General features: G+C 45.9%; 2 protein-coding genes across 10 annotated transcripts in view; one reads left to right on the top strand and one right to left on the bottom strand.

Moving 5' to 3' along the window:
• Positions 1–2,192: 2,192 nt before the first annotated feature.
• Positions 2,193–13,099, bottom strand: TEN1 (TEN1 subunit of CST complex). 3 transcript variants are annotated; one of them, XM_077833914.1, is made up of 4 exons: positions 13,027–13,099; positions 5,480–5,650; positions 5,181–5,338; positions 2,193–3,228 (listed from the first exon to the last, which is right to left on the bottom strand). In XM_077833914.1, the coding sequence occupies exons 2-4, from the start codon at positions 5,566–5,568 to the stop codon at positions 3,092–3,094; spliced, it is 384 nt and encodes a 127-aa protein (XP_077690040.1). In that variant the 5' UTR covers positions 5,569–5,650; positions 13,027–13,099; the 3' UTR covers positions 2,193–3,091. The 3 variants fall into 3 exon arrangements, with proteins under 3 accessions (XP_077690040.1, XP_077690041.1, XP_077690042.1); XM_077833915.1 differs by having other exon boundaries at positions 12,971–13,098; XM_077833916.1 differs by lacking the exon at positions 13,027–13,099 and adding an exon at positions 11,652–11,841.
• A 1,840-nt stretch (positions 13,100–14,939) lies between these two features.
• ACOX1 (acyl-CoA oxidase 1) overlaps positions 14,940–24,759 on the top strand; it is a 30,701-nt gene continuing 20,881 nt past the window's right edge. For 4 of the 7 annotated variants that reach the window (XM_077834395.1, XM_077834399.1, XM_077834398.1 and 1 more), the window contains exons 1-2: positions 16,510–16,614; positions 23,048–23,277. Coding sequence is in view for 3 of the 7 variants with exons in the window: in XM_077834392.1 (XP_077690518.1) it covers positions 15,006–15,114; positions 16,455–16,614 (269 nt within the window). In the remaining 4 variants the exon portion in view is untranslated. Of the gene's footprint in view, positions 15,115–16,454; positions 16,615–23,047; positions 23,278–24,759 lie in introns of those variants that run through there. The other 3 variants (XM_077834392.1, XM_077834393.1, XM_077834394.1) reach the window with 2 other exon arrangements.

Here is a 24,759-nt window from a genome sequence, read left to right as displayed (position 1 = left end):
ACCTAGCACAATGGAGTCCTGGTCCGTGACCGGAGCGCCTCAGCACGACCATAATACAAATAACTTTAATAAACACCTTTATGAATTGCAAAATGGTCAGCAAACATCTATCAGCCCAAGCAGACTCTGTCTGCCCTTAGTAAGATGATGGGGAGGGAGAAGATTTTTTTTTTTACTTACCAGTCCAAAAAAAAATTTGATTTTGGCTTGCAGTATTCTGTAAGGCTGCCTCAAGAGGCTCTCAATTCCAATGTATAGCAAAGGGAAGAGGCCTCTTTATGCCACATTTACTGTATTAGTCACGGTTCTATTCCTTGGCGACTCTCTCCCATGACCTCCGACTATGTGAAATGGCAAGGCATACATGGGTGGTACACTCCATTGACTGCACAGATCTTTGGCATGGAGGGCAAGGTTGTAAGAATAATGACCTAAAATGTCCTCAGTTTAGCACAGCTGGGCTAGTAGCTTAAAAACTAATAGCTCAAATTAAGATGGTTCAGGCCACCCACAAAATAATTGTATCTGAACGTTACTAGTAAATTGTAATGTCTGCATGCTCTAGTCCAGGCCTTTGGGAGAACCAGACTACCTTTCAAGACTCCATCTCACGTTTCATAGTGAGCCCAGCGCACATGAAGACAAGGCTTAACTGTGTGAATAAACATACAAGATAGTGAGCTTCATAAATTATAGGCAAGTCTCAGGCTTTGGTTTCAGGCACCAGGTAATGTGGAACCTAATATATACCTAGCTCCCTCTGGCTTCCATATTGGGAATTCTCTAGCTAGATTTCAGAGAGGTAGCAGTGTTAGGGTGTATCAGCAAAAACAACGAGGAGTCCTTGTGGCACCTTAGAGACTAACACATTTATTTGGGCATAAGCTTTCATGGGCTAGAACCTACTTCATCAGATGCATCTAGCTAGAGTTTCTTTTATTGTACATCACCACAGATTCTACAAGCCAAACAAGTAACTGAAGTGCAAAGTGTTGTCCAGTTGGATGTCACAGTGAATGCTGCTCCCCACCTCTCCTTGGGAGGTTTTCTAGAGCAGTTGAGTTTGTTTGTTTTTTTTATTCCCCTCCCACAGACATTCTCTTTCCTCGCCCCATGTTAATGTTTGTCTGTCTTCATTTACAGCTGTATGGCTTTGGTAAACAGATGAGTCTTGCAGTGTGTTTTGAAGGTAGACAAGCCTTGATGTAGTCTCATGTCGTCCTCGTCCCGTAGCTCTTCCAAAGCCAGGTACCCTTGAAAGAGACCCATTATTAAAGAACAACACCCTGACTCAGTTCCCCCGTGTCTTCAGTAGAATTACAGCAGGGATGAATTCAGGCCCCTTGTCATAAATATAAAGGGAATGTTAACCACCTTTCTGTATACAATGCTATAAAATCCCTCCTGGCCAGAGGCAAAATCCTTTTACCTGTAAAGGGTTAAGAAGCTAAGGTAACCTCGCTGGCACCTGACCCAAAATGACCAATGAGGGGACAAGATACTTTGAAATCTGGAGCGGGGGGGGGGGGCGGGAGAAACCTTTGCTGGGAATAGATCAAGGATGCAAGCCCTTCAACCCCTGTAAAGTTAGTAAGTAATCTAGCTCGAAAATGCACTAGGTTTTCTTTGTTTGGCTTGTAAATTCGCTGTGCTGGGGGGAATGTGTATTCCTGGTTTTGTGTCTTTTTGTAACTTAAGGTTTTGCCTAGAGGGATTCTCTATGTTTTGAATCTGATTACCCTGTAAAGTATTTACCATGCTGATTTTATAGAGGTGATTCTTTTACCTTTTCTTTAAATAAAATTTTTCTTTTAAGAACCTGATTGATTTTTCATTGTTCTTAATATCCAAGGGTTTGGGTCTGTGTTCACCTGTACCAATTGGTGAGGATATTATCAAGCCTTCCCCGGGAAGGGGGTGTAGGGCTTGGGGGGATATTTTGGGGGAATAGGACTCCAAGTGGTCCTTTCCCTGTTCTTTGTTAAAGCACTTGGTGGTGGCAGCATACTGTTCAAGGCCAAGACAAAGTTTGTACCTTGGGGAAGTTTTTAACCTAAGCTGGTAAGAATAAGCTAAGGGGGTCTTTCATGCGGGTCCCCACATCTGTACCCTAGAGTTCAGAGTGGGGAGGGAACCCTGACACCCCTTAACAAGAATGTAGTTTTTAATCACTAACAGAACCAGGCTGCATGCTCTTTTCATCTCCTTTATTTATGAACACTTCAGTCAAAGAACATGTGCAATACAATAATAAACCAGAGACAATTTAGGTTTGCTTAAAGGAAAGCACCCCCAAGATTGGACTTTCCCTTACAGGATGAGAGCAGGAGAGGGAAACAAATGACTAACTTCCATCTGCGGGGCACCATGATTTTATATTTCAGAATTCATTGGGTCAAATTCCTTCCTCAAACGCACGCACCCAACTCCCACTGACTTCAACAGACACTGTCCATGCTCGTCAGTCTGCGATATTGACTTTAACTGCAAAGATGCACCAACTAGTGTAATAAACGGGTGTGCCATTTTCTTGTTTCTAGAAACCTGGGTTCAAATCCTGACTCAGCTCTTGAGGGATGAGGATTTGGTCTTGTCCTCTGGGCACATTTTCTTAAAGTTGCATTCAATTCAGCGTGCTTCCCAGCCTCTTTTCCAGACAGGCTTAAGCACTGGAACCATGGGAGTTTGTAAGGGTCAGGACTGAGGGGCACTGGCAGAGCTGCGTGGGGCCCAGGACTGGAATAGTGGAGGGTATTTCAGGTTAGGTCTAAGGCTTATTGACAGAGGTGTGAGGGCAAATGCGCTTAAACCACTGGTATCCCCGACTTTCACAGGCTCTTAGTTCATCCCCATCGATGTGATGGGACAGAAACGAGTGATAAAAATGAGCCCCTGAAAACACCTAAGGCAAATGCACATTCGGAGAACATCCAAAACCTGAAACACTGTGGAAAGGGACAGCAACCTCGGAACCGGACTGGGGCTCATGGTGCCTAAACAGCAAAAGATCAGCGGGGTGCAGAGAAGGACGGAAGGCAGGTGATGCATTTGAGACCTGGACTCAGTCCAGCAACACCTTCCTCCAGCAAGGCTAGGAGGCACTGCTCTCCACCCGCCCCTGTCTCTCTTGGAAATATCGCCGCTGTTCCTGTATTGCCTGCTCCAGCAAGGGCAGATTCATCCCTTCCACGCACGTCAGCACCCGAGCCTTCAGCACAGGCCCCTCACCTGCAAATATAAAATAACAAATGCAGCTTCTCAAGAGGAGAAGTGTTACGTAGCATCTTTTGCAAAGACTGAACCCCCACTGATACATACTATGACTTGAAAGAGAAATTGAGAGAGAGGCAGGAGAGAATAAGGCCTTCAGCTGAACTTCAAAAATAGGCGGAGAGCGACTGAAGCAGAGAGTTAGGGGGAGATTGTTCCATAGAGCAGGAGCTGTGGCAGGCCAGGAGTCCTGCGTTCTGAAACTAGCCCTGTCGCTGACTAGCTGCGTGACTTTCTGGTCTTAGTCCTGTTTCATTGCCTCACCCGCAAAATGGGAACAATTCCCTGTGGTGCTGTGAGACTGAAATCATTCATGTTTAGCCTGTGCTTGGAGACAGTCAGCTGGAAGGCAATCCAGAAGGGCACGGTGTTAGAAAGCATGTCTGTAACAAGTCTCAAACTAATTAAGAATTCCAATCATTAATCATTATGATTACAAGGTGTTGCCTGGGACAAAGCCGCTCAGCTTCACTTGGCAGTCGTAAAGCCAAGCCAAGATTTGCTTTTTACATCTTATAATGCAAATGAAATGATCCTCAGGGCACCAGAGCAAATTATATATGGTGCCCTTCAGCACCGCGCTTGTCGGATTGCTTTAACTCCTCACATTCCATGCCTTGGAGTGAGGATGTATTTGTGATGCTCTGAGGGAAGGAGAAGAGACACAAAGATTTCTAAGCTGTGGCTCAAGGTAAACAGCATGTTGCAATATAGTGAGTTAAATGTGTTTGCAAAATACAAAATACAGACAAGGAAAGGCAATTACAGGCTATTGAAAGTTTATTGAAAATTTAGAGTTGGGATAGAAAGATGGGGGGGGGTGTGGAATTATCCTTAATTTCCCTAGGGTACATGTGCAGATACACATCCCTGCTGCTTTAGCTGTGTGGAAACTGCACCTTGTTCACTGTGTTGGCTGCTCAATGCACAAGCATCGGGTCTTGTTTGTGGAGCTACGTGAATCCCAAATGATGAGGACAGAAAATATTAATTTGTCTCTGTGGCACTTTTCCTCAGAGGATCTCCAAGCACTTTATATGCTAATCAGTCCTCACAACAACACTGTTAGCCTAATAATTATCCTCCTCATTTTACAGGTGGGCAAACTGAGGCACGGGGCGGGACATGACTTTCCCAAGGTCACATAATGAGTCAATGACAGAGTCAGAAATAGAACCCAGATCTCCTGACTTTCAGTCCTGTACTTTAAAACCAACCTTCCTCCCCATAACATGGGTTCACCACAATTCATTTCAGCTAAAACATTCATTTTAAAATACACTCGTTGGTTTTAACACCTATGCTTTAAATGAGCGAAATGATATCACTCCAAGATCAAATGTGTCTTCTAATGTTGCCACTTCCTAAGCCTTTGAAACACAAACACACTGAGCTGCACTTGGCCATCCCAAGCCTCCACCGAGTATACCAGTTTTCCTGTAACCAACTGATTAACTGCATAGCGCGATCAAAGAGCAGCAATCACAGGGTTCAGAGATAAGGCTATCTTATAGAGAGGAAATGTCCTTTATCATAACCACAAAAGTAATAATATTTGGCATTTCTATAGCATCTTTCACACGCCAATCTCAAAGTACTTTATGAAGGTGGATAAGGATATTCTACATGGGGAAACCGAGGCATGGGGCGGTGGCGTGATTTGCCCAAGGTCACACAGGAAGTCAGTGGCAGAGTTGGGAATAGAATCTGTTCTAACCATAAAACATGCTGTGTCTCACAATGAGTTTGAATGATTTTCTTCACCTAATACAACAGTTGCTTTGGGTGGAGATGGAGAGCAAAGGAGGCCAGAGGCCTAACCGATGCATGGTTTTTTCCTTTCTCCACCCTGCCACAGACAAACAGACAGCTCCTTCTTTCACATAAGGAGAAAACAAAGAGACACTTACCATCCCTCTGCTCAGTCTCTCCCAGAGCCACATACAGGGATCCAAGCTGGGCTTGGAATGGTTCCACAAACTTGGTGCAAACACAGACCTGGTGCTGGACTGAGCTGCGCAGGGCTGTCAGGATGGCTTCAGACTGGACCACGTCGTAACAGTATAACCTGAAACACAATCGATTCAGTGAACTCAGCATCAGGGACCCTAAAAAGTGAGTTGGGAGGCTGCAAGGAAGAAAAAAGGAGAAACAGACGTGATAGAGACACTGTTGAAAGTAGTGTTGGCCTGAAAAAAGCTGCTCTCACCTGCCAAATGTTCGCAGTGTCTCCCCATCTGCGACTGATCCAGAGTTAATCTCCCAAGGAAAATAAAAAACACCAGGACTGGGCAGCATCTTGCACGTTCCACAAGACGACACAATTCTGGCCAGGTATTTAAAGGGATGTTAGTCAACCTTCATAGGCCACAAAATGTACCTACAAAAAACCCAATGGATGCGTTAAGGCCTTATGTATAAATAGATTTTCTCTCGATTGAGAGGTTTAACAATAATCGCTAAGTACTATCTTTAAAGTGCCACACGAACTTTAATTCTCACAACAGCTCTGAGACAGGAACAGACTTACCCCATTTCACAGACGGGGTAAATTGAAGCGCAGAGAGAATAAGATTTGCCACACAGTGGGTGAGCAAAAAAGCTGGGATTAAAGGATTTGGGAGCTTCTTGCTCCCAGCCTTGAGATCAAACCACTAGATTACACTGCCTCTCTGAATATTCCTTGGGTCCTGAAGAGCCTATACAGAGGTGATTGTGGTAGAGTGTGTACACAACACTGTAACCTCCATAATAACTAAGGCCCCAAAATTGAGTTATTGCTATTTAATACCCAGGCAAGTATTAAAACCTTTTAGTAAAGACAGAGCAGAGAGCTGACAGACGAAAAGCCCAAGGTCTAACAGCGAGATTTATCCCATAGTCTGCAGAAACCCGGCATGGCTCCAGCCTTTCACAAAGCTCAAGAGACTTGCGCTTTTTCCCTGTGAACTAATGAACTGAAAATCAATCGCAGAATATCAAACCCTGATAGCACAGGATGTGCCACGTATAGCTGTAAAATGGGGGACCAGATGGATCCTAAGATTCTAATTTAAAATGGGTATAACAGGCAGTCCTCGAGTACAAAGGAAGTCAACTGTAAGTAATACAGCTTTGGGCAAAATACTGTAAACTTTAGGAACAGGATTTGTCTCATGGGAAAGAAAGAGGTTGAATTCCTATTGGTTTATTTTAGTTAAAGTAATAAAGTGAAGCAGTAAGGCTAAATAAGCATGCTTATGCTATCAAGTTGTGAAATACACCTGTGCTAAAAAAAAAGGCAGTAAATAAAAAGAAACGAGTCAAACAGTGTGTTTATAATTATAAGGACGGTTGATCACCCAGTGGAATAATCCAAAATGTAACTGTTTGGTTAATAATGCACAGACTCCGCTCAGCCATACATGCTGAGGTCCAACCATTGTTGTTAAAACAAGGAGAACAGAAATGGAAGATGGATACGCTGTTCTGGCCTGCTGGAGAACCACAGTTCTTGAAGTGACTTTGCACTGCGTAATGGACTGCGAAAACAACCTTAAAGAGCATCAAAGAATATGGAAGGTCTTTGTATAAATTATATGAACTTTAAACTGGACTTTTCAGCAGCTAGCAGAGTGTTGATGGAGAAACTGCAACTTGAGCAAGCATAACTGCAAAACTGGCCAAAAGTATGCACCCCAGATGGAAAGCAACTTAAAGAGAGTGTTCAAGGTATGTCCCAAGATGGCTGTACCAATAGTTCTGGTTACCTTGTCTTACACAAGCTGGTCTGACAAGATGCGTTGCACAAAGGGACTGGAAAAATTCCAGTTCCAGCTGCAAGAACACAAAAGCTCATATTTTGTTCCCTGACTGGGTTGTGAGAGAGCGTGACTCACTTTGAGCTAATATTTCAAAACTTCAGAAGGATGGGTCACCAAATGATTAGTCCATGGCAATACTTCCAAGAGGAACCAAGGTGGACCACACAGCAAAAATAGGCCTGTCTCCTTCAACACATAGCTTCCCGAAAGCTGAGGACACTGAGAAGGGAGAAGACTGAGGCCCTGGGCCAGCCATGTGGAAGCTCTCTGACATCAAGTACTTATCTCAGATAGGCACTTCTAACTGTCTTTCTATTTTCCAGGCATTTCCAGCCATATGGGGTGTGTGTGTGTGATAAGATCTGGTGATAAGTAATGTGACAGACTGACTATATCCTGGACAAACCTTATGGAATTAAGCTAAACTTTACTGAATTAAATTAAACCTTATTGAATTAGGTTGAATATCTTTTGGTTCTATTGTATTATTTAAAATGCAATTGTGGTGTTGAAGGATTGTATGTATCTTTTCTGGGGACTTGACTAATGTAAATGTTAGGAATGTCAAAGGACTTTTTGGGACAGTGCGTAGAAAGAGGATTTCCTAGGAAATACCTGGGCAGTGAGGGGCATGCAAGTGACCCACTTCAAATCCATTCTTCTGAAGCTATGACCTGGGGAGAGAAGCTAATGGTCTGCTATTTTACCAGCTCCTGAGATCAAAGACCCCTGAGCTATACAAAAGGTGGACTAAACATGTCATGAGTGTGCCAGTTCTGAGCTGAGGCTGTTAGGAACTTGACAACAAGAGACCCCATTGGAGTCTGAACGACTTGTTTGCCAGTTGTCACTAGTCACTTGTTGGAGACAGCGGGGGGGGGGGGGGTGATCTCTAGTAAGCTTATTAGCATGTGTGTAGGTTCTTTTATTGGTTTTAATGTTTCCTCTGTAGTGCTTTTTACCTTAAGAATAAAGTAAGCTTGCATAGGAAATCTTGTGTGGCATCTTATAACTGTAGCCATTACACCTGTTAAACATCTTTGAAGAGAAACCAAGCAGGCCTGTTTAAGCAGACTGGCTTTTCTGGGCTTTTCTGGGAATAACACTGTGAAGGCAGGGTACAGTTCAGCTTGGACATACCCTGATCAGAAGGCAGTGAGACGTGGGTTTCCACCCATCGGAGGTGATTGCCAGGGGAGCTGAAAGCCTGAGAGTGAGTGAAAACAGGTGCATCTACCCTGAACTCTGACAAGTAACACACAGACTTTTTCTTGGGTGATGACCCAAATCAGTTGGTTGACCACATCCTGAAGCTAAGTACCTATTAGTAAGAAAGCATACGTGCTTGTGTATGTGTTTTAAAGACCATCACAGACGTGTGGGTGTCTTTTTTTGTAACAGGTTCCAATCAAGATTGCTGCAGAATAGTTTTAAAATGGAACAAGTTACTTTTGTTAACTGGGATTATAGAACACGGTGCATATATCTACCACAGTTAATGGTTTCACCCAGCCTTTCAAGTTCTAGGTGTATACAGACATAAGACACAGTGTGCAAGCTTTCTGAATTGCACTCAGTCTGTCTCAAACATAGCCAATTATCTTAGGTCATTAGAAGGGTTAGTCACATCCTTCAACGAAAATAATTCATTGGGAAATAGGCTAAAAGGGTTGCCTAATGTAGATCTATTGGGAAGAAGACCTTGGTGATTTGGCATGTAAGTAACTTACCAAATTTGTTTTGTGATCTAGTGGTGGATGGTTTTTCCTCTGAGTTAGCAGCACTAGAGTTGATAACCAAATGGCATGAGTAAGGCCCTATCCTGAGAGACTCTGTCAAAAATCTAAACAAAGTCACCTTTCCAAATTAGTGATTAGTAATGTTTTCTACTGCGGCTGTGTAACTTGATTCTGAAATCTGAAGGGCTATACTGACTAATTTTCTAACTTAGTAGTAAACAGAAAATAAATGGAGTTAGACCTACCTACACCCAGTCTGAATTTGACCTATAGGTTCTACAAATGAAGGAGTCCTGGTCAAGATTGTTCCCTGTTGTACATTTACCTCTGTATTGAATCAAATGGGCTTCATGCACTTCCCTTGAGAAATTATTTAGTAGCCCTCACTGTCATGTTACAGAAAACTTGATTCAGAAGTAGCAGACAGGAAAATCGCACCTTACTATTCTCACCTCTGGCATGTTTGGATCAGGCTATTTAGGGTTTACTATAGGAAATAAAGTTTCAGGAATCATTGTAAAGCCACCTTCCTGGGTGGAGCCTGTATCACCTCAGCTATAATAATACTTTACACTAATGTTGCCTTCCATAAAGGGATCTCAAAGTCTTTTGCAAACATTAATTAAGAGTCTCCCAACACCACTCTAGGGACAAAAATATTTACCTTTCTCATTTACACATGGGGAAATTGAGGTTAAAGGACCTGCCCATGTTTATACAGCAGATAAGTGGTAGGTATTTTTATCCTAGAAACTGAACACAGGAGTCTGAACTCTCGGTCCTGTTCTGCAGCCATACGACCTTCTTTCCTCCTGTGACAGACTCTGTCAAAAAGTGGCAAGAACTGCTGGAACACTTGTGAGATCAGCAACCTCCTGCTGCTTCAGTATATGTATATGGGAGTTAGGCTCCTTAACTCCACTTTAAGGGCTTCATACAAAAAGATCTCTCCCTACAGGCCTAGTCCAAAATCAATGGAAGCTCACTAGTTGGCTTCACTAGATCCCAGGAGCCGAGCACATGGAGTAGTAATTTCTCCTTTCAAACTACACTTCCTGATGCCCTCAGTGGCGTATGTGCAATGTGCCAGCCATTTAAGGGTGTCATCATCAGCCAAGTGGAGAACCAGAAGCCCGCTGTCAAAATTAATCAGTGATGCTCTCAAAGTAGCTCACAGGACCTCCCCCAACACCCTGAGTCACCACCTCTTGCTTAGAGACTAAAACATACCCCTGTCCAAAGTTTCCCCCATGCCACACTTTGCACACCCACACCTCCTGCTGGCAGGGCCCCCGCAGTACGCCTGCCTGTTGTGCACAGGAGCGCCTTCCCCAGGAAACAGTGGGAAGCAGGAATGAAGCTCCTCATAGCCAGGAGAAAAGGGGAGCAAAGATTCCATCACCCCACCCCATTCCCGATCAGCTTCTTCTCCCCAGGCCTGAAGGGTACATAAGGTCTCTGCATCCCACGCAGCCCCTCTAGGCCTTGGTGAGGAGACAAAGATTGCGGCAGCTGGGTCCATTGAAAAGGCTACAGGGCAGCACTAACTAATTTTGGCAGAGAGGCACAAACTGATTTGGAGAGCGGGAAGCAGCATTAGGGTTGCCAGGCGTACAGTTTTCAACCGGAACGTCCAGTCAAAAAGGGACCCTGGCAGCTCTGGTCAGCACCACCGACCGGGCCATTAAAAGTCCAGTCGGCGGCGCAGCAGGGCTAAGGCAGGCTCCCTGCCTCCCCTGGCTCCACGCGCTCCCAGAAGCGGCCAGCATATCTGGGCCCTACACACAGGGGTGATCAGGCATGCTGCCACCGCCCCCAGCACTGGCTCCACAGCTCCCATTGGCCGGGAACTGCGGCCAATGGGAGCTGTGGAGGGGGTGGCTGCACCTGCAGGCACCGTGCAGAACCGCTTGGCTCCTCTGCCTAGGGGCGGGACACGCCGGCCACTTCCTGGAGCAGTACGGAGCCAGGGCAGCCTGGGAGCCTGCCTTAGCCCCGCTGTGCCGCCAACCGGGAGCCACCTGAGGTAAGCACTGGCCAGAGACTGGGCCCCAATCCCTCTCCCGATCCCCTTCCATCACCCCGATCCCCTGCCCAAGGTCAGAACCCCCCCTTGCACTCAAACTCCCTCCCAGAGCCCACACCCCAACCCCCTACCCTAGCCCTAAGCCCCCTCCTGAACTCCAAACCCCTCATCCCCAGCCCAACCACAGAGCCCACACCCCCAGATGGAGCCCTCACCCCCTCCTGTATCTCTGCCCCAGCCCGGAGCCCCCTTCTCCACCCCAAACCCCTCACCCCCTCCCTCATCCCTGCCCCAGCCCAGAGCCCCCTCCTGCACCCTGAACACCTCATTTCTGGCCCCACCCTGGAGCCTGCACCCTCAGCTGGAGCCCTCACCCCCTCCCACACTCCAATGCCCTGCCCCAGCCCAGTGAAAATGAGGGAGGAGGGCTGAAGTGAGTGGGGCGGGCAGGGCCTTACAGAAGGGACTGGACAGGTGTGGGGCCAGGGTGTTCAGTTTTGTGCAATTAGAAAGTTGGCAGCCCTAAGCAGCAGCAATTGACTGGGGGAGGAGGGAAGCAAAGAGTGAGAGATGGAAGGAGGAGAATGTGAAGGGGGGAACTGGAGGGTATGGGCGAAGTCAGTGAGGGAAAGGACAGCTGGAAAGAGTTCAGGAGAGGGTGTATAGTGGGATCAAGGGGTTTGCGCTCAGACACTACAGGAACAGTGTCTCTCCTCCCCAAAACCTGGTGACCACCTCATGCTCAGGGCTATAGAGCATTAGCCATTTACCTCCTGGGGCTCAGTCACTTATGCTAAGGGGAGCTTAACTCACCATGCAACCTGGCAGGGCTGCTTCTCTCACATTTTGTGTCACGTGTCTGTTTCCTTCCACAGGGTTCCCCTTAGCTCACAGCTGGGGTATGGGGCACCCTATCCCCCACCTTTTTGCCTCCGATTTCTCTTTCAGGGTCTTTGGGGCTTGCTCTGTGGGTTTTTTGACCGTCCTTCATTCTCTTGGGACCCTTGGGGGAGAGGTCATACAATGCACTGTCCCTCGGGTGACCAGACGTCCCAATATTATCGGGACAGTCCTGATTTTAGGGGACTTGTCCCACGTCCCGACCTTACATCGGACGGGACACACTTTGTCCCGATATCGGGACCGTCTGGTGGAGAAGAATCGCAGGCTGCCACCGGCGCCGCTCACCGCTTCTTCCTGGGGCAGCTCCTGGCACCCGCCCGCCGGCAGGAGCCTGCAGTGCAGCCCAGGCACAGAGGTGGCGAGGGGGTCTCTGCTGCATGCTGCAGGGGTGGGGCTTGCAGGCAGTGGCAGCAGGCAGAGAACCCCCCGACCCGTGACCCTCGGAGCCAGAGGGACCTGCCTGCCAGATGCTTCCCGGGACTGAAGCCATCCCAGGTAAGCACCACTGGGACTCCCCTCCTCGCCCCCTGGCAGGTCCCTCTGGCTTTTTTTGGGGGGGGGGGGCCTGCATGCTGCTGGGACCTGCAAGCCCCGCTCCGCGGCTCCAGCAGCTTCCATTGGTGCTTTTCCCGGAGCTCGCGCTTGTGGCGGGCGCAGCACGTGGAGAGTCTGGAGACTCCCCTTGCCGCTCTGACCCTAGGATCCAGAGACCTCCCAACAGGGCTGGTGAGTACGGCCAGGGAAGGTGGCAGGGTGTGATGGTGAGTGTCAGGGAGGTGTGTGGGGGGTGCTGGGCAGCGGGGGAGGTTTGTGTGTGTCAGGGCACTGGGGGTCTGTGTGGGGCATTGTTTAGTTGTGGTGGTGGGGCTGTGGGGAAGGGCACTGGGAGGGCGGAAGGGGAAATCTGTGTGTATTGGGAAACTAGCAAGTGGGGGGGTTCTGTGTGGGGTGCTGGGCAGCTGTGGGCAGGGGGCGCTGGGCAGGGTGTGTGTGTGCACAGCACTCTGAATTTGTGGTGGAAGGGTTGTAGGGGGGCTCTGGGCATAGTGGATCCAGAGGGCGCTGGGCAGGGGAGCTGTGTGGCACAGCATGGGCCCACTTCCAACAGGAAGGGGCACGTTGGTAGCACAGGGCCGGGCGGACCAGTGTGCCTCTGGCTCCGGTCGGGGCTGTGCACCTGTGTCTGTCTCTTCCTCTTCCCCCCACTCCCCCTTCCCCTCCCCACTCACCCAGTGTGTCCTGATATCTCACTCTTTGCGATCTGGTCACCCTAACTGTCCCTTACCTCTCTCCCTGGGACGTTTGCTTACACACAGACACCAGGAACTTGGAAGCTAGGGAGAGCTCTGCACTAAATCTCCTCCCCCTGGCTTCCCACGTGGTCAGGCGCCTGGCCACATGATTAGAAGAAAGAGCTTAGCCCCGTCTTCCCTTGCTGGTGGCAGCTGCAAAGCCCTGCAGAGGAGCTTATGCCAGTGAATGTGTGTAGGAGCGGGTTCTCGCAGCTATTTAAAGACTGTCTGTCTCCCTTAATTACTCCCTCTGCTTTGTGCCAATGATGTGTTGCAACCCAAGGTTTTAACAGTTACTGGCTCCTTCCCACATATTTCTGAAAATTTTATTACACAGGTGCATAAGACAGGGGGCAATCACAATTCCTGAAGGTAGGAGACTAGATATGCATCTAAAATGGAGAAATCTAGGCTAGTAATTTATGTTTAGTACCTATACGATGTTATGAAGCTAATGGGCTGCACTTCGTCCGTTTCACCAGATATATTTTATTTGTGTTGATTTTAAAATTAAATTGTGAAATAATCTTCGTGGAGAGATACCAGTTTGGTGGATAGGGCAGGGGACTGGGAACGCCACCTGGATTATATTTCCAGCTGTGATGCTACTGGCAGTGGACTAATTTATGGTCAGTTTGAATGCCCATTTATCTAATTTAGTTTGAAAATTGATTTAGTTAAATCGATGCAGTTTTTGGTGTGAACACTCTTAAATCAGCTTAAGAATGCTTTCGATCAAATTAGTTTATTTGGTTTTGTAACTGCATTGCAGTGCCTAGCATAATAGCGCCCAGACCTATTTGCAATATCTTAAATAACAAATGTGCAATTAATAATAGAATGCTATAGCTGTGGTGCAATAAAGCCCTGCAAGTTTATGTTTCTGTTTTGATTTACTGCTGTGCCTCTCAAGGTGTGCATGGGATCTCCAGTAGTATCCTGCTGTCATTGCACAGCTAATGCCCTGCTAAATTGTCACTGTTCTTTGCAATTAATTAACCTGACTGCACGAACTGCATCACAGAGCCCTGAAATAGTTACTTGTTGCACTGCATTTAGTTCCACCCGTTTTATATGCAGTGTGGGACTGATTGTGATTTCAACAACAACAAAAAGTTGCATGACACATTATGCAACTGATACCAAAGTTCAAAAACACAAGAACCTCAGGGGCCTTTTGGAGGTATATCCAGCAATCTGATCAGGCTGTAGCTCTGTATGTCACTTGTGTCTATTTGTCAATGTTATCCATTCCTGCCATGGCAGCTAGTTCCTTCACAATGTAGATGATCAGATTTAGGGTCTGGTTTTTTCCCCTTGTGTTTTAAGACACAGCCTCTTAACCTGTTGATCTTCCCCCTCCTGAGCACAGTGGCTCCCCGCCTCAACCTTTCCCGGATCTGTAGTGTTCCCCTCAAGGGTTGTCACCTCCTAGGCCGTGGGCCCCCAGTTCCAGTCCTTAATTTGTAATGAAAGAGGTGCCGCAGCTCAAGCAATGTTTTTTACTTTCATAACTCACACAGCAAACCCAGGGCGGGGGCCCAGGCCTGGCACACATTTCGCACCGCCTGACTGGCTACTTGGCCAGCGCCCACTCCACCTTTGCAGCTTGCGCTCGGGGGCAGGAACCGCTGGGGCAGATCACCCCACGGACGGTGGCGGCGCCAGGGAATGAACCCCAGCCCCGCCCCCTGCAAAGCGCTAGGCTACAACGCAGCCACCGAGCCCCAACACAGGCCCATGCGCATGCGCGCGCCTCACGCAGGGCGGAGGGGGAAGTGGCTTGTCTGGGGTGAGTGACGGAGCCGCGCGCCAATCGCTTTCTCTCCGGGTCGCCGCCCTCCCATGTCGCACGGTAGTGGGCGGGGCCGAGAGTGCGGCTCGCTGGTGCCCGGCAGTTGTCGGCGTTGCTGCGCTCAGTCAGGGTGTGCGAGACCGGGGAGGCGGGGGTCGGGGAGTCGCCATCGCCGCCATGAACAAGGATCTGCGCAAGGAGCGTGACTCGGCCTCCTTCAACCCCGAGCTCCTCACCCACATTCTGGATGGGGGCGCCGAGCGGACCCGGCGCCGCAGGGAGATCGGTGAGAGCCTGAGCCCGCCACGGGCTCTGAGGGGACCCCCCCCTCCTCCTCCTCACGGGACGGAGCCCCTCCCCCACGGGCTCAGCGGGGACCCCCCCTCCTCCTCCTCACGGGACGGAGCCCCTCCCCCACGGGCTCAGCGGGGACCCCCCCTCCTCCTCCTCACGGGACGGAGCCCCTCGCCCACGGGCTCTGAGGGGACCCCCCCCTCCTCCTCCTCACGGGACGGAGCCCCTCGCCCACGGGCTCTGAGGGGACCCCCCCCTCCTCCTCCTCACGGGACGGAGCCCCTCGCCCACGGGCTCTGAGGGGACCCCCCCCTCCTCCTCCTCACGGGACGGAGCCCCTCGCCCACGGGCTCTGAGGGGACCCCCCCCCTCCTCCTCCTCACGGGACGGAGCCCCTCCCCCACGGGCTCTGAGGGGACCCCCCCCTCCTCCTCCTCACGGGACGGAGCCCCTCCCCCACGGGCTCAGCGGGGACCCCCCCTTCTCCTCCTCACGGGACGGAGCCCCTCCCCCACGGGCTCAGCGGGGACCCCCCCTCCTCCTCCTCACGGGACGGAGCCCCTCCCCCACGGGCTCAGCGGGGACCCCCCTCCTCACGTTGGGGTACTTCCCCTGTGCCCACTCTGAGACCCCCGCTGGATCCTGGGTAGCTCCCATTCCTGTGTGTGTGCTATCCCGGGGAGCTCAACTGGCGGGTCGGTAGTATTGCCCTTCTCCCCGCCGGGTAAGTTGGACACCACATATGGGGAAATCCTCCAGCTTCTGTCCCTAGATAAGGGAGGGCTCTCATAGGTATGTGCTTGATATTGCTTCCCGTCCCCCGCCTTATACCTAGGGGCCCCATATGGGACTGTGGGAAAGGATAGCCCAGTGGTTAGGGCACTAGCTTAGGCATGGGTTTGTTTCCTTGTTCTGCCACAGACTTCATGCGTGAGCTTGAGCAAGATATTTAGCCTCTCTGTGCCTCAGTTCCCCACTTGTAAAATGTGGCTAATGTAGCATGTCTCTACCTAACAGGGGTGTTACAAGGCTAGATACACTAAAGATTGGAAGGCACTCAGTACTATAATAACAGGAACCATATAAGTACCTTTGTGCCCAGTGGTGCCATACCAGTGAATTACTGACTAAAAGGTGCTTGAACATACACTTAATGTGAAAATGATCCACGGCAAGAAGTATTTTGACTGGCAAATGCACCTGAACTTGCTTCAGATTTTAGTATTTCAGGGCTGGGCATAACAATCCTTATAGTTTTACCCTTCCTCATGGGATGACTGTCTTGCTCTCTTGACCGTTAATTCCTTTTCTGTTCTTCCATTGTGCCTTCAGAAGCCTTAGTTCTGAATGATCCAGACTTCCAGCATGAGGATTTGAATTTCCTCTCCCGCAGCAAGCGCTATGAGATGGCCATCAGGAAGAGTGCCCTCATGGTGATGAAGCTAAGAGAGTATGGGATTGCAGATCCTGATGAAATCTACTGGTTTAAAAGGTACCTGACTCTGATGCAAAGCAGATTGTAGAAGAAAATTCTTCTGCATCATCAATGAAATCAGATCCTTTTTTTTTTTCCTTCAGTTTTGTAAAGCAAACTAAGAACCTGAGCCAAAGCCCCCATGTCTTGACTTCAGTGATCTTTGACGCAAGCCCTAATTCTCTAGGGATCAAATCTATTGACTACAGTGTCCATTTCATCAGACTGCTTTATTATAAACCTAGCAATGATAAAATCTTCTGTAATGCCAAAGATAGTAAAAATTTCCCTTAAGCTGAAAATGTGGCTCTTAGTCATTCTAAATTAACCATAAGGAATTAACTATTTTGACTGTTTTAATTAATGGGGTAAATGAGATCACTGTCTTTAATGTACTTCTATGAAGCTGATTACTTCACTTTAAATAGAGCCAGGGGTGAAAGTGAGCCGGTATGGGCCGGTACTGTGTATCGGTAAGAACCCTTACCGGCCCATACCCACGGCAGTGCTTTATTGTCCCTGCCTCCCCTGTCGGCGGCCCTGCTGGTAGGGTCCATACCAGCAGGGCCACCGATGGGGCGGGGGAAGGAGCAGCAAGGATTCTCAAAGTGCTGCTGTGGCAAACGACTGTTCTTAAAGTGCTGCCACAGCAGCACTTTAATGTTGCTGCCCCTTCCCCCCCCACCATTGGCGGGGCCGCCGATGCAGGGGGGCGCAGCAATGTTAAGACACTGCCGCAGCAAAGGACCCTGCAGCAGTTTAACGTCTCTGCCCCTTTTGCCCCCCCTCCTGGCCGTCGACGTGGGTGGGGGGAACAAAGGGAGCAGCTGCCCTGGGACTGGCGATTTAAAAGGGCCCAGGGCTCCAGACGCTGCTGCTGCTACTGCAGCAGTGGTGTCTGGAGCCCCGGGCCCGATAAATCAACACGGGAGCCATGGGCAGCGCGGGCCAGGCAGCCTGGAAAGGCTGGCTGGGGGATGTTGACCGCCCCAGCCCCGCTCCTTCCGGGGGCCAGAGCCGCCCCGGCTGCGTACTGGTAAGTGTCCTCAGTTACTTTCACCCCTGAATAGAGCTATTGTATTGTCATTGTTGAAGAGGTTCTAAGACAATTTTCAGACAAAACAGCCTTTGGGTTTGAAATGTTTCCCTTTAGCCCCAAAGAATTAAAGTCTGACCTTTCGTTTAGCTGATCTCTTATATTTTTTGCATTAACCAAAGTTGGGGGGGGAAAAGTCTTTGAAAACTGGATTAGACAGAGTCTAACTTGCCATGAACTTAGCCCTGAATATGGTTAAGCACCTTTGACACAGTTTAAGAAATTTAGTTGAGAAATCAATTAACTTTCAGTTAACTCCTTCAAATAGTGACTGCAAAGCTGGATACCTAGGTGCAAAGGCATGAGGGTACCTGGAGATGTAATCATTTAAATAAACAAGTATGCATCTGATTGTACCCACTAAAGGCTCAGTCCAACTCCTGTTGAAATCCATGAAAATGCTGGATTGGACAGATAGGCCAAATTCGTTAAGATTCACTGTCCCATCAAAAATGGTCGTAGTTCGCAAGATACATCAGGGGACTCTAAATCTCTTGACATAGCTGTTCCGGAAAGTGATTCTTTTGGAAGTGCTCTTTCAACACTGAATATATCTTTTTTTATGTATATTCAAATTCATTGTTGATTAGAAAATTACGGATACTGTATGGCAAACTCTAATTCACTTGTCTTTTTTTTTTTTTTTTTGAGAAGTAAAATACTATCACTTCTCAATTATTCTGATGGAAAAAATAGGCAAGTAGATCTTGTGCCCTTTGGTAACAAATTTTCATGATTTTTTGCAGTGTAAATACTGTATATTGGGAACAGCTGATAAAACTATTTTTACAGTAATTGAAGGAGTGTTCTCAGCTACATGTGTAACAGGATACATTTGATCTTTAATGTACAGACTTGGAGTTATAGATGTATTTGGGGTCCAGTGAATTACTCGAACATAAATGAATAAGAGTATTTGGTATTTTATATATGGAATATAATTCAGATATTTGTACATACTAGTTCCTATCTTCTCTCTTGTTAGGTGGCCCTCTTTGTATATTTTCTGAATTGTACAAAACATTATAATTCTTCTAATGAGGAAATTCAGAGTGGTGGTGGTGTTTGCACTAACAGTCCTATGTTGTTGCAGTGTTATGGATGACAATGTAGGACCGGATCTAAATTCCATTGAAGTCAGTAGGCCATAAATTCAAATGGGTTGCGGATCAGTCTCTAACTGCAAAATTCAGGAAGTCCAAAGTTGTTGTTCTAGCAACAGCCTTAGCTTCTTCATATGTCACACATAATTAATGCAGAAAACTTAGCATATGCAGTAACAAAGTACAATACTATATTTATGTGTATATGAAGTAGGGATTTGTGTGGAAACTGTAACTGAGTTTCCAGATACTCTTAGCATTTAAATTGTTTAACATAATATTCTACTAATATACAGGAGGATTTTGGCATTAAGTTAATATACAGAAGAAATTAAGGGGACGATTTCACTTGCTTTACAACTGACAAAATGGGAGCAGATGCTGAAATTTGTGCTGAGCAAAAGTCGTCGTCTCCTCCTCCCTCCCCCTCCACCTCCGTAATCAAAGATAATATGTAACTATACTTGAGGCAAAATATAACAAAGTCCAGTAATTGCTCAGCTGATTTCTGGCTAGAGTTCAGTGTTTGTCTTTGAGTATCCTCCATTTGTCATGTACCTAAGTTATGTACAGGGACTAGTATCATAAGACTCTGTTACTGAATTGCTACATAACTTTGGGCAACTTTTCACTTGTTACTTCATTTTCCCTATCTGTCAAATGGGAATAATACTTCAACAAGGGTATTATGAGGCTTCACTAACATTCGGGAAATAGTTTGTGGTCTTTTATCTAAGGGATTATCCACGCAGGGAGTTAGTGAAATAGCTGTTGTGCTTTCAGTTCACACCTTAACTTATTTTGTAAGAGCTTCCCCACATAGACAAAAGCTAAGTGCAAAGTTTTTACTATGGTTACTAGTCAGACTCTCAGTTATGGAAGTTGAAATATTTTTGTAACAAACCTTGTTTTCACACACTAAATGTTCTAAAAAAAATTCAGCTTTTTGGTTGAAATTTTCAGTGTACAGGGGAATTGTCTTTGAAAATTTGAGCAAATTCCTTTCAGTAGCTTATGTATCCTTCAGGAACTTTTTAAAAAACAAAAAAATGACAGAACTTTGAACTTGGGAGTTTGGTATGTGACTACCCCTTGTTGAACTACCTTCATCATCACACTGGGAAGGTGGGAAGAACTGATAGGCTAACAATCAATTGGAAAATACTTCTAAACATGCTTAATGAACATCCGTTAAGTCTTAGAGTATTAAACCCCTTTGGGGAATCAGAGAATGGAGAGTGCATTTCCAGACCTGTATAGTGTGTCTGGATATTCTGGGACCAACATGGCTACAACTACACTGCATACGTTCAATATGGAGAGTGAGACCAGGTTCAGGAATCAAACTTGAATGCCCAGGATTAGTGGAATTGAGTCAGCTGCCCTGTGTTAGGGAACCCTGGGCTTGAGCGTTTACATTGTATTTTAACCCTACGTTAAGACTTTTCTAACCCAGGTTTGAAGCTAGAGCTCTGGCATCCACACTGCAGTGTGCAGACCCGAGTCAAAGTAACCATATCCCAGCATCCCTAGCCTTCCCCACCCCCAGAAATGTGGCTGCTCTAGCTCTGGGGTGGTAGCGCACTGTGGGAAAACTTTACTCCCCTCTCTGCACATTGCCAGGAAGCAGCTAGCTTTGCACAAGGTTTGATGGTTCTCTCTCCATTGCAAACCCAGGAGGCTCACTGATAGTGTGCTTGCAGATCGGTGATCAGAAGAGACTGGGTTAACGCTGACCTGAGCCGTTTACAGAGCAGGACGGCTTCCATTTTCAGTCTGGATTCCAGATTGTTGAGATAGAGGATTAAGGAAGTTATTCCATGGAATTGTGGGATACTTCCAGCCGACTCCCGGGACCCGAGTCAAGCAGTGTGGCGTCTATGCTGCAAAGCAATAGGGCTCATACCCTGGGTCCCAGCTTAACTCGAGCTCGCACCCTCCAGCCCTGCAGGGTCCTTGGACCCTAGTTCTGAGCCCTGGGTTAGCACAATTGCAGTGTAGATGCAAGGGGAGGGGGGGCTTAGGCTTAAACCCAGGCTAAAGCACAGGCTTACATTGCAGTGTAGGCGTACCCATAGAACCAGGTGCATTGATTGGAAAAAAAATAATTTCATCCAGTTTATTCATGATTTAGATCAGCAAGCAGGAAACCTTGATTTAAATTGTTTTTTGCGCTTATACATTTTAGTTATTTTCCTAGAGAACGGTTGACTTTTATTGTTTGGTAACCACTGACAGGGTAACAAGCCTTGTTACTGAGGAGGAAGTGGTAGATGTGGTATTATCCTGACTTTAGTAAGGCTTTTGATCCTGTCTCTCATGACTTTCTCATAAACAAACTAGGGAAAACTAGCCTATATGGAGCTACTATAAGGTGGGTGCATAACTGGCTGGAAAACCATTCCCAAAGAGTAGTTATCAGTGGTTCACAGTCAAGCTGGAAGAGCATATTGAGTGGGGTCCGGTTCTGTTCAATATCTTCTTAAATGATTTGGATAATGACATAGAGAGTACACTTATAAAGTTTGCAGATGTTCCCAAGCTTGGAGGGAATGCAAGTGCTTTGGAGGATACGATTGAAATTCAAAATGATCTGGACAAATTGGATAAATGGTGTGATGTAAATAGAATGAAATTCAATAAGGACAAATACAAAGTACTCCACTTAAGAAGGAACAATCAGTTGCATGCATAGAAAAAGGAAAATGACTGCTTAGGAAGGAGTACTGCAGAAAAGGATCTGGGGCGTTATAGTGCATCGATAGGTAAATATGAGTCAACAGTGTAACACCGTTGCAAAAAAAGTAAACATCATTCTGGGATGCATCAGCAGGAGTGTTTTAAGCGACATAGGAGAAGTAATTCTTCCACTCTACTCTGTGCTGATAAGGCCTCAGCTCGAGTATTGTGTCCAGTTCTGGATATCACATTTCTGAAAAGATTTGACTTTCTCCAATTTGTCCGCAAGGAGAGCAACAAAAATGATTAAAGGTCTAGAAAACATGACCTATGAGAGTAAAAAATTGTTCTAATTAACCTCTGAGAATAGGACAAGAAGCAATGGGTTTAAATTGCAGCAAGGGAGGTTTGAGTTGTACATTAGGAAAAACTTCCTAAGTGTCAGGGTAGTTAAACACTGGAACAAATTGCCTAGAGAGGTTGTGGAATCTCTGTCATTGGCAGTTTTTAAGAACAGGTTAGACAAACGCCTGTCAAGTTATGGTCTAATTATTGGTGCTGCCTTGAGTGCAGGAGAGTAGACTAGATGACTTCTCGAGGTCCCTTCCAGGTCTACTCTTCTGATTCAGTGTTGACTTGCAAATAAATATAGTCTTTGCACTAAATTTGGTAGATGTGGGGTTTGGGTTTTTTGTTTTTTTTTTAAACTAACCAGGAAGGTTCACTATATCTATAGACATTTATTTAAGCAATTATATAAGTTATCATACATTTATTCAGAGTCTGAATTTGAACAATTTTATTATTTTAGAAAATGGTAAATCATGCATTTCTTATTTACTAGATGATTAATTTTTGCTTATTTGTATGAAGCTCTGTTTGGATGGAAATTCAAATTCGCTTAAATATACAAAAAACATTTTAAAGTTTTAGTTTTCTTTAACGAAGCTTTCTGATAAGGATAAAAATTTTATCAAAGCATGTTTTGCATTTATGTTTTGCATTGGTTCATTGAACCAAACTAGTTGAATTATCTAAATGAAGAAAATATTTTCTCTGCATCTGCAGATGAGGCTACTGCTTTCAAAAGGAAGTTTAGTGCTTCAACAAACTCTGATTGCAGTTACTTAGCCAGCGACTTCCACCAGTTCAGTGATTTGACTTTCTTTATAACTCAGCAACAAATATGCACTGCTTAGTATTTTTCAAATTAATTAAAATTATTTTAATAGATTGAGTAAGTTTAGGCCTTAATATAGGTTGTCCTAATTTAAATTTAAATTTGTTTTTAAATAAACCTGTTTTTAATTTAAATTTAAAAAATGATTTTTATTGTTTTTAATCTACCCTGCATAGAGAAATGGAAAAGTATTGAACATATTTTAAAACTGTCTAGAATTTCCATTAGGATGTACAGAATGTCTTGATTAAGAGTTTACTGAACTCAGTGCTGAGATTGTTTTTCTCCTTTCTCCTCCGATTATTATCGTTACACTATTTTACATAATACTATCTGTATCTGATCCTGTACAATAAGTAATGCATGTCTAACAAATGATTTGTTGTCCTGAAGCACTTACACCGAAGGGACAAGTCTGTACCACCCAGAGGAGGTGTGTTCGTGATTGCTGGAATGCTTAACAGAACAAATGAATACTGGAGAGCTTTTAGAAAAGAAGGTGCCTTGCAGATCCAAATTAGAGGCCATTTAATCTTGATGACATGCAGGAAACTGGGAGTGGGTGAATGAAGACAACAAGAACAGTTGGGAGAAACTTATCCAGAGTGGAAAAGGAGACCGGGGTAGGGGTTGTGTGTGCACGCGCTCTCGCTCACGCTCGCTCTCTGGTGTCTTGTCTCTGCATGCATCATGCTTACAATTAAGATTCAGAACATTTTGCATCATACAGAACTCAATACTGTGGCGAGGCCCCCCAATTACCATGCATAGTAGTGTCCCAGTGTCCTCCACTGTATTCAGCAATGGTGGATAGGTACATCACTTAGATTTTTCTGTTACTATTCTTTGCAAAACAGTTCATTGCAACAGTTCATTCATTAAATTTCAGAATTAACATCATACTGAGCTCAATGGAAGCAGCTCAGACGTCAGTCCTATCGCTTCAAGCTGTTTGTAGGCTGAGGAAGTCATTAAACTAAGTCATTCGGAGGGTTATCTCAACAATCGAAAAGGCTAGAAAAGATTTTTTTAAAAGCCTATAAGCAAGTTCTGCAGTGGCAATAGGAGGATGGATTTCACTGGCTGTGGAATCTCAGGAAACACAGGGCCTTGTTTATAACATACTTTGTTCCCAGATATGGAGATTAATAAGTTGTGATAAGATACCAAGATCATGTATTTTACTGTGGCGGTTGTCACTGGTTGCTTTGAAATTTGAAAAATCTACATTACCAAACAGTGGGATAGAAATTATCTTACTTGTCTTCCTCCCATCCTGCCTTCTGGGGGCTCTAACAAAGAGTCTTGTCTTCATTTTCAGCCCATGATGTTCAAGCAAAAAGCTCTAGTGTATTATCCGTGTTCTCACTTTTATGGGTAGAATTTAAGATGTTTTCTATATACAGCAACATTTTTCTTTGTGAAAGGAGTTGGAGGTGGCATTCACTTCCAGCAAGAAAATAAGTCCTGTCATCTAAGCAGTGTCCATGTTGCTCATTTTGGTTACTCTCTCCTTTCTGGGCCATGAAATCGTGGGTTCAGGTTCCACAGCTGGACTTCAGCTTGTATGTCACACAGATCAGTACTGTACTAGAAGTTGGGGTGGGCTTTAAGCTAAAGTTTTGACTACTTTGTCTGTGATAGTTCCATCTATTTTGTTATGATTTTCATCACAAATTGTCATCAGAGTAGGCCAATTCTTAATAAATAGGTCAACTAATGAATTCTGTCATACATCTTGGGGGATGTATGATGGATCCTCCTGCTCTTTTCAGTGAAACTGAAGCAAAGTGGTGGTTATGGAATTATTTTTCAATTTCAGTAACATTTTCCTTTATTCGTGGAGTTATACTTAAGTCTTTGGCTAAAAGATGCATCAAATGAGCACTGCACCCATATGTTGCAAGTTTCAGGTTCTCTTCCTTATCTCTATGTATCTTCTCACCTTTGCTGCACTTGCTGCATTGTCAATGACAAAGATATATACTTGACTCTTGAATATTCAGTTTGTTATAGCTTTTACTGCTGCTACTTTAAGTATTCTGCTGTATCAATTGTTTTTGTAAGCTAGACAACACCATCTCCTATTGTGACACAAGCACATA

The sequence above is a fragment of the Eretmochelys imbricata genome, chromosome 14 (genome assembly GCF_965152235.1).
Source record: "Eretmochelys imbricata isolate rEreImb1 chromosome 14, rEreImb1.hap1, whole genome shotgun sequence".
NCBI classification, from domain to species: domain Eukaryota; kingdom Metazoa; phylum Chordata; order Testudines; family Cheloniidae; genus Eretmochelys; species Eretmochelys imbricata.
Note: the sequence above shows the minus strand (reverse complement) of the source record. Positions and strands in the feature narration are given on the sequence as shown.

What these genes read in the sequence shown, in the direction of transcription:
- TEN1 (XM_077833914.1), bottom strand. Translation starts at nt 5,568, where the DNA reads ATGCTGCCCAGTCCTGGTGTTTTTTATTTTCCTTGGGAGATTAACTCT. An exon ending in ACACTGCGAACATTTGGCAG is followed by an intron (nt 5,339 to 5,479) that starts GTGAGAGCAGCT and finishes ATTGTGTTTCAG; the next exon opens with GTTATACTGTTACGACGTGG. An exon ending in AGAGACTGAGCAGAGGGATG is followed by an intron (nt 3,229 to 5,180) that starts GTAAGTGTCTCT and finishes TTATATTTGCAG; the next exon opens with GTGAGGGGCCTGTGCTGAAG.